The sequence below is a fragment of the Bos taurus genome, chromosome 19 (genome assembly GCF_002263795.3).
Source record: "Bos taurus isolate L1 Dominette 01449 registration number 42190680 breed Hereford chromosome 19, ARS-UCD2.0, whole genome shotgun sequence".
In the NCBI taxonomy this organism is placed as follows: domain Eukaryota; kingdom Metazoa; phylum Chordata; class Mammalia; order Artiodactyla; family Bovidae; genus Bos; species Bos taurus.
In genome coordinates, this window is record NC_037346.1 from 39,693,662 (window position 1) to 39,702,715 (window position 9,054).

The 9,054-nt window shown below is 50.9% G+C and overlaps 1 protein-coding gene across 1 annotated transcript; it reads left to right on the forward strand.

The window, feature by feature from the left end:
• Window positions 1-535: 535 nt before the first annotated feature.
• Window positions 536-4,134, forward strand: RPL19 (ribosomal protein L19). The gene is made up of 6 exons (NM_001040516.2): window positions 536-573; window positions 1,287-1,393; window positions 2,376-2,498; window positions 3,121-3,241; window positions 3,609-3,719; window positions 3,925-4,134. The coding sequence occupies exons 1-6, from the start codon at window positions 569-571 to the stop codon at window positions 4,046-4,048; spliced, it is 591 nt and encodes a 196-aa protein (NP_001035606.1). The 5' UTR covers window positions 536-568; the 3' UTR covers window positions 4,049-4,134.
• Window positions 4,135-9,054: the final 4,920 nt, after the last annotated feature.

The window sequence follows — 9,054 nt, forward strand, 5'->3', positions numbered from 1 at the left end:
GAGGAGGAAATGGAGGCACTAAGTAATTAAGGACCACAGTGGCTCAAAAACTAATGACCTGCACTCCAGGGCTCCCCAATTACTGGGAGAGTGAATAAAAGCTTGCTTTTGTCTGGTATCTCAGCTCATTCTCTTTTGCTTCATTCCCCTCCACCCCGCCCATTAATAAAACACCCTTCCACAGAACCCACTACACCTGGGAGAAGTAGGCCACTGTAGCAAGCCCCCTTTATCCCGCCTGCGCAATCCAGCGGACTTCCGGCTTCCACTACCCACGTAATCGGGTACCCTCGCTGCGCATGCCTAATAGGAAGTCGGACTATACCACTTTGGCATACCGAAGGGGGATATTTTCCATGTTTTAAAGTTTAAAACCGACTCCTGATGTTAGACTTCTATTACTCTGGGTCTTTTCAGAATATATAAGTAAGTATAGGGTGGCGGAATATGAAAGGACCGGACGGGAATACGGGCGAAAGCGGAACGGGGGATGGACTCTCCCCTTCACAGATAATGGGAGGAGCCTAGCGAGAGCAAGCTCTTTCCTTTCGCCGCTGCGGCCGCGGCCATGAGGTAAGCGCTCTTGTGTCTCTGATCCTGGTTGATTTTTACTTTGCGGGGCTCAGTACCGCGCCCCATACTGGAAAAGACAGGGCAGAGGCCGCCCTGAAGCGGCTGGTCCTGGAGCTTGGGGTAGCCGGAGCACACTAGCGCCCGGCCTCGAGGGGAAGTGGGTAGGGGGACGTCTCGGGAACTCTAGGCCGGGGGAGGGCTGGCTACGCGCCCTGCACGTGTCTGAGGCGACCCACTTGGGCAGAGGAAAGGCGGCGGCGGGGACTGGGCTGTGGCCCCCTTAACTCGCTGGGGCAATCTGTGACTCCGAGCCCATCCCTGCTTCCATGTGACGTAGGACAGGCCGCAAATAGGCCCCAGGCCTCTGCCTGCCAAAAGCGCGGCGATCCTAGCACTTTGATGGCTTCTGCCCCGTAGACCCATCATTAAGAAAACTTTTAAAGCTAGTTTATTGCCGAGATAAGAGACAAACGAGCCCAGGAAACAGTCCACTGGCCACAGATTCTTCACGTTAAACACTATTTTTCGTGCTGGATACCAGAAAAGGCGTAAGCCCCCCTCTTCATTCCCGTTTTATTCGCTAATCTTATTTTCTAGAGGGGAAAACAAACCCACAGACGTTGTCTACGTGGGCTGGGCAGGTTTTGTTGGGGATGCTCAGCCTTGCCCAGGTATGGTTTCCAGGACCTGATAGTGTTTTCTGCTTGTCACAGTATGCTCAGGCTTCAGAAGAGGCTTGCCTCCAGTGTCCTTCGCTGTGGCAAGAAGAAAGTCTGGTTGGACCCCAATGAGACCAATGAAATCGCCAATGCCAACTCCCGTGAGTTCTTGGGGTCTACGTTCCTCCTTTACCCTCCCCATTTCTCATCCTTTGTGCAATGAAAGGTGACAACAATTATGTTGACTGTTAACATAATCTAGCTTACAGTCCTGGCGGAGGGGTGGGGGGTCTCATAAAATGGAGGAGCCATGAAAATATGGATTGCCAGAGGTTCTCTTCCTGATCTTTGTCAGAATGACAGGATGGAAATTGATGGCAACCACTCAGTGTTAACATTAATAAATATCGCTAGAGTGGATGTTCTGTTTTATAGCTATGTGAGAAATTTTTGGAGAGACAGTACAGGGACTCGGGGATTGGGGGGAGGCCTGTAGAGATGGCCAAGGAAATGAAGTGATGAATTGGGAAGTTCAAATCTGAATATACAGTGGGCAAGTAGGAATTTATAGCCAAGGAGCATGGTGAAGGGGGTCAGTGGATGAAAAATTACTAAGAGGACGACAAACTAATGGATTTTTTTAAATAAAGAAAAATAACTAAGAGGAAACAGGTTAGGGGGTTTCTGGCTGAACTGACCTAACAGAATTCTTTAAGGAAGTGTACAGATTGGCCTGTGAGAAGCTTCAGGAGCTGATGAAAGTTTAGCAGGAATCTTTGTCAGGGAAATTCTTTTCTGTTTGGGTTTGTGTTATTGTCATATGTGCTCAGAAAATCCTTATTTTAGACTGGTAGCTAATAGGTAAGACAGAATCTGAAGGACTAGGCCATATCTGTATACTATTTTGATCACATATCCCCAAATACGTATATTTTGAGTGCTATTAGACATCTAAAAGGATAGAAGTTTTGTTGTGTTTTTGTTTTTTTTTTTTAAGGAAAGAAATAGAAGGTCCCCCGTTTGTACCATTTTTGAAAATCGGGGATGTGAGCCATGGCTCTGTCATGTCCTGTTTGGACTCGTGAGTTATGACTGGTGGGACTAGGGCCCACCTGACTGACCAGGTATATTGTGATTTCCCAGGCCAGCAGATCCGGAAGCTGATCAAAGATGGGCTGATCATCCGGAAGCCTGTGACTGTCCATTCCCGGGCTCGATGCCGGAAAAACACCTTGGCTCGCCGGAAAGGCAGGCATATGGGTATAGGTAAGTGTGTTCTGTTTGTTCCAAGACTTGGGGAAAGATAGGTGATTAAATGTAGACTGGGATCAATTCAGAATCTTTCCCCATTCTGACTTATTTTGAACCCTTTTCTTAGTCCATGATGCTTGGTGTGTTTTTCTGTCTGCAAATCAGAACGATGGCACTGGTGTGGGAATTGATGGTATTGGTAGAAATACCAATTGAGCACCTATACCTTGCCAGGGATCCTACTGGATACTTGGGAAATGTCATCCTATAAATCCTAACATCACTTTGTAAGGTCAGCATGATCTGGGGAGATGAAGGTCACACCGCCTTTTAAGATCTTAGAGCTTACCTGGTGCAGGCTGCCTCAGTGCGTGCCTTGGAGTATTCACATTCTGCCTGAAGTGAATGAGAGATAATTGCCTTGTTTCTGCTTCTTTGAAAATTGAGTAAATGAAAGAAGTTTAATACTTGAGATCATCTGTAAAATGGAAATAATGCTACCTAAGATGAGGTACAACTCTTGGTACATGACTCGGTGGACTATAGAGTGTTGCAGAAGTTAGTGGCTCTTGTTGTGACTAATCAGCTGGCTCTAGTAACCCAGATGCACTATGATGAGCCTGACTCTTCTTCCTAGGTAAGCGAAAGGGTACTGCCAATGCTCGAATGCCCGAGAAGGTAACCTGGATGAGGAGGATGAGAATTCTGCGCCGGCTGCTTAGACGATACCGTGAATCTAAGAAGATTGACCGCCACATGTAAGTACATTCTCCTGGCCTCACCAAGATCCATTGTGGCTTTGCTGACTTGTTCTTTGCACAGATGCAAGCTCTGTCTCATTGGCCTTGGGCGGAGAGCCATGTGTCTTACACTTTTCTTAGGAAAGTTCTTCCATTCGATCCTCCCTGCGTATACCATCAGGGTAGCCCAATATCTGCCAAGTGAGCTCTTGCTGTCTCCTAATTGTGCAGAAAGTCTTGGATGAGGGAAAGAATTCTCTGCACCAGGAGGGGAGAGGACAGGAACTCTACATGCTTAGGGGCCTTGTGTAGAAGAGCAGATCAGGGCCCACCTCTATTGATGCCATTGCTGACCAGAGCCTCTAATAACCCTTGTACCCTACAGGTATCACAGCCTGTACCTGAAGGTGAAGGGTAACGTGTTCAAAAACAAGCGGATCCTCATGGAACATATCCACAAGCTGAAGGCAGACAAGGCTCGCAAGAAGCTTCTGGCGTAAGTTCTGAGACATTTAAAATATGCTAATGTCTAGTCTTAACTTCCATGCAGTCTGTCCAGAATACAGCTGTTATGTTAGAGATACATACTGCTGTGTCTTGGACACACCCGCATGCCATCAGTGTTGGGATAGTGTGGGGCTGTTGGTTAGTTGAATCAGCTTTTGGTGTTCCCAGCAGCTCACCCATCTTCTTTTTTCCAGGGACCAGGCTGAGGCCCGCAGGTCTAAGACCAAGGAAGCCCGCAAGCGCCGTGAAGAGCGGCTCCAGGCCAAGAAAGAGGAAATCATCAAGACTCTGTCCAAGGAGGAAGAGACCAAGAAATAAAGTTCTCCCCCTCTTCTCTGTACATAGTGGCCTCGGCAATTGCATAGATCACTCATTCAATAAAAGACAAGCCTTTATCTGCCTACCTCTGTGCTTCCATAGTCTTCAGTGGGGTCTTCACTGTTTACAGGACCAGCACTGAGGACTGGGATACAGACCCTTCCCTGGGTTCCTGCTTTGTTGCTTCCTTGACTCCTAGCCTCTGGTCAGGCTCATGCCCCCTCCATCCATGGCGTGTGGGGCCTACTTTGAAGGGAGGGGAGGAATGACTTCTACCCAGGCTTTGGATATTGTGCCTCAAAACTGCCCTTTACAGCAGAGCATGAGTGGCACTTCAGACACGGTCTCAGATGTTGGTTTTTGGTTGGTATTCAGTTGTGAGTTGTACATTAATTAAAAACGACAGAAAGTAGTATGCTTGTGCTCAACTGCACTGAGGTTCAGAGTTGCAGTCTGCTGCCTTGGAACCCCAGGACAGCGGGGATTGAACCACCGCCACTGGTCCAGAAGGTGTGATCTGAACCTGAACTGCTGGCTGCTGCCTGAGCTCTTTAGACAGCCTTATTGAGATAGAACTGAAGCCATCATTTTGAGCATCCCTATTTAAAATTTCTAAACCTTTTTTTCTTTCCTTATCAGTACTGTTTCCTGTTTTGTTTTTTGCTTTATAAGCATCAAAAGGGGGCCAAAAAAGACTTTGTTGGCAAGAGTTGGAACAAAGGCACGTGACACACTTGTCAAAGCCATTCTGGGTTAACTCTGCAGATGAGAAGTAGGTTTGATTTTCCCTGTTGTATGGTAGTAATAACCAATAAATCTTTCAATAAGGTATGTGCTCTATGAGCCAGATACTGAGGCATTTACATTGACTTGCATTGGTTCTCTAACATTATAAAGTAGGGTATTTGCTTCTCCATGTTCAGATGAGAAAAGAGGTTAAGCCACATGTTGGGAGTCACCTGTTCAGCCTGAATTAGTGTTGCATCATTAGGGATGGGGAGAATGAATTTGAGATAAATAACCTGGCTTGGTTCCCAGGCCTCAAGCTTTGGAAGACTGGGCAAGAGACGTCTTTGATGGTCAGAAGGATCCAGTCAGTGGAGGATGCTTGGAAAAGCTCACTTGAATATTTTGAGTGGGTAACAGTTTGAGGGACTGGTGTCCAGGTGGAAGGGATCAGTCAACCAATCAAATACAGAAGTGTCAGCTCCGGTGAGAAGTGGGAAGGAAAGGGGAACAGCTATGACTGGTGCCCCTCCTGGTTACTTCCCTGCCTTCTACCTGTATTCAGGAGGAATTCTTGTTTTGGAGTAATGAGAAGGCCAGTAAGGGGTCTTCAGGGTGTGTAATGGGCAGGTGTGCAGATCTGCATTTGGTGTGGGAAAGGCAGGGCTAAAGTGATCTTGAGGGCAGCAGACCTGTCCCCATCTCTGCCTTTAGGCTCCTTGTCCATTCTGGACAGTAGAGAGATGGGTAACCCAAGGCAGGGAGGCACAGACAGAATAGTCCAGACAACCTCGACCACCACCCATGTGCATCAGAATCTGGGCTGAGAGGACACTGATTTGGGGTTGCCTGTTGCCACCATACCAGCCTGTGCATAGTGTATCCATAGGACCTGCTCTAAGCCTATCATTCCAAATGGGGAAGCTGTGGCCTGGAAGAAGAAGGGCTATCACCAAGCTGCTTGGAGCATGAGACACCTTCCCATGCCTGGACCAGAGGAGGAAGGGCATGGAAGGCCACCCACCTCCACCTCCTCCAGGCAGTACAGAGATGACAGGAAGGACAATTAGAACCTTCACTGGGGCTCCTGAGCCGCCTGCACAGAAAAAGGTTGCCATCATGGACCAGGAGATGGTGCTATTCTCTCACAGGTCACTGAAATGAAGTTAAGTGGTAGTCCTAACAGTCGTGTCTGACGCTGCAACCCCATGGACTGTAGTCTGCCAGGCTCCTCTGTCCATGGGATTCTCCAGGCAAAAATACTGAAGTGGCTTGCCATTTCCTTCTCCAGGATCTCCCCAACCCAGGGAATGAACCCGGGTCTTCCACATTGCAGGCAGATTCTTTACTATCTGAGCCACAAGGCAAGCCAGACCACAGGTCACTGAAGATATAGGAAACTGCCTTACTTTGGTGAAGGGCTGAAGGGAGGGGGAGGGAAGAATTAGGTTGTAGGAGCCTATCTCTTGGGAAGGCTTGCATCTAATCACTTCTTTCTGAAGCTCACTCCAGGCCTAAGGTTACCTCTTTCCACCACCGGCCTCTAACCCCTTTCCAGGCAGTGCCTGGGAGGGCCCCCTCAGCAGACAGATCCCCTAAAGTAATCACTGGATCTCTTCCAGTCCTGGAGCCTTGAGAACTTCTAATGAAATGACATGTCCATTTGGGACTTTCGTCGTGGTCCAGTGGTTAAGAATCTACCTGCCAATGCAAGGGACACAGGTTCAGTCCCTGGTTCTGGAAGATTCTTCATGCTGCGGAGCAATGAAGTCCATGAGCCACAATTACTGAGCCCACATGCCGCAACTACTGAAGCCTTCGCACGCTAGGGACTATGCTCCTCAGCAAGAGAAGCCACTGCAATGAGAAACCCACGCACCGCAACTAGAGAAAACCGGCGCGCAGCAACAAATACCCAACACAGCCAAAAATAAATAAATAAAAATTAAGGGAAAAAAAAGACATTTCCATGCAACTGGTCCCATCATATAATTTTGCATACCCTTTAAAGGGGTTCATGGCCCCAGGTAAAGACTCCCTAAGCAAGTCCAGCTCCATTTCTGGAGAAGGAAACTGAAGCCCGGAGGGCCCCCCAGAACCCAAGCTTGGCTTGAACATCAGCACCCACCTTTGATTCCTTCAGATGTGCATGGGGTGGGGGGTGGGGGGGTGACTCAGAGTGGGCTGCACATGACAGATACGAGCACAGCTGCTGCGCCTGGAGAAACGCTAAGGTCCTCGGTGCTATCTCTGAGGTGAACAGATGAACCACCTGGGCTGGCTTCCCAAAGCACAGGGAGAGCTGAGGCTGGAGGTATGCGCTGTCTTCCTCGCACTCTTCAGCAGGTGCCCCCAACGTCCTAAGCATTGGGGAATGGGTGTTAAGGAGGTGGGGAGGAGGGAAGGCTGAAGGAGCCAAAGGCAGTAGGGCTAGTAAGATGGGGGGGCCTTACTCTGTCTGCATCTCCCTGCCTCCACCTCTGGTTCCCATCTTCCTGCCCTTTTAGGCCTCTTGTTTCTGGCCCCCAGACTTCCCTCCTTTTTGCATCTCCCCTAAACCTAGATAACCTTAATCTCTCAGGGTACCCAGGTTAAGCTCAGGCTGAGGTAGGGGACAGAGGGCACAGACAATAGCCAAATGGTGGGTGGGCACCACCAGGGGGTTGCTGAGCATCCTCCACCCCAGGCCAATGGTGTTGCTACTCCTGCCACCCCCAGCGTGGACACAGAGGAGGGCCGCGGCTACAGCGGGGGCACCAGCTGTTCCCAGCCCCCAGGCTGTGAGCCTGCTTTGGGTGGTTCAGCCACCCGAAAAAGCTGCTGTGTTCAGCAGTGCGGCAAATGAGCTGGGGGGAGGCGGGGGTCCAGGCCAGCTGCCGGCTGGTACAGACACAAGTGGGTGTTCAGAAGGTTTGGCTGAAAGTCTCTGACTGTCTCCAGGGGGTGAAGTCTTGATCCCTGGAGCCCCTCCAGCATCTCCAGGTGTCTCTGTTTCCATCATACTGGTTTAAGGCTCTGAGGAACCCAGGGTCAAGTTGGGGAAGAATGGAACTGGGAAGTGAGAGATAGAATTTCTGAAACCAGCTCGACCATTAATTTGCTGGGTGACCTTGGGCATGTTATGAGTCTGCTCTGGGCCTCAGCTGCTCTGTGTAAAAAAGGGACAAGTTTGGGCTGGATAATCTGTATGACCGTGGGCAAGCCGCCTAATATCTCTAGGCATCAGTTCCATCATCTGTGAAAAGGGGACACCACCACTTTCCTCACTGGGTCCTTAAGAGGAAAAAATAAGTCCCTGGCACAGTTTCCCAGACACAGTAGGTGTCTATTTGTGTGAGTTCCCCTCTTTATAAGCCTTTCCACTGGGTCTGTGACACTTTTATCCAATCCCACCATCAAGGGTCCTAGGAAGGGGAGTCACCTTCCTCCTGCTCCTCTGCTGCCTCCCTACCCGCATCATTCCTGGATGAAAGGGACCAAATAAAGCGTGGTTTGGGGACCCAGGGGCTGGTCCCACCTGGCCCACCTTGATTTGGGGGTGGGGGGCTGGAAGGCAGAACCGGATGGGTGCCTATCCGGAGGAGCAGGCCTCCCACCCGCTCTGCATTCTGGCTGCACGCTGTTGCCCTGGCACCCCCGCAGCCTCTCCCTCCCTCCGCGCCCCTCTGTCTATAAATAGCCCAGGACGTGCTCGCCTGGGCGATGACGCGGCCCGGCGTGCCGGAGGGGAAAGGCGGCTCTGCCGAGCAGGTGGGCGGCGGGCACCGCGGCGGGAGGGGCGCCACCGCGGCCCTCTTGCGCCAGGCTCCCAATGATGGGCGTGATTGAGTCATCTCAGGGCCGCACGGTCCGCCAACGTATCTGCCTCGGGCTTAGGGGGCTGAGGGGGCGAGGCTGATCCCGGGTGGATATTGAGGCCGCCAGACCCTGGGTTCGGCTGGTCTCCGGGGGCACCTTTGGGTGGGCAGAAACGCGGAGGTGCATGCCCGCCCGCTGCGCGATGCAGGTCCACATCGAACTAGAAAATGACCGCAGCCCCACCCTCTCTCCCTCCGGCGTCCCCCAAACCTCCTCCTCCATTTCCTCAGATCTGGAGTGAGGAGGCGCGGGGACCCTCACTGTCAGGGCCAGCCCAGCCCCTGTATCCCTCCTCTCAGAGATGAACACATTCTCCACCTTCAGACTCTCTCCTATTTTGGTCCACACCCACCACACCTCCAGGCCCCGCCCACCCCTTCCCGTCCTCTGACCCAAGCTGATAGATACATAGAGCAGCCAGA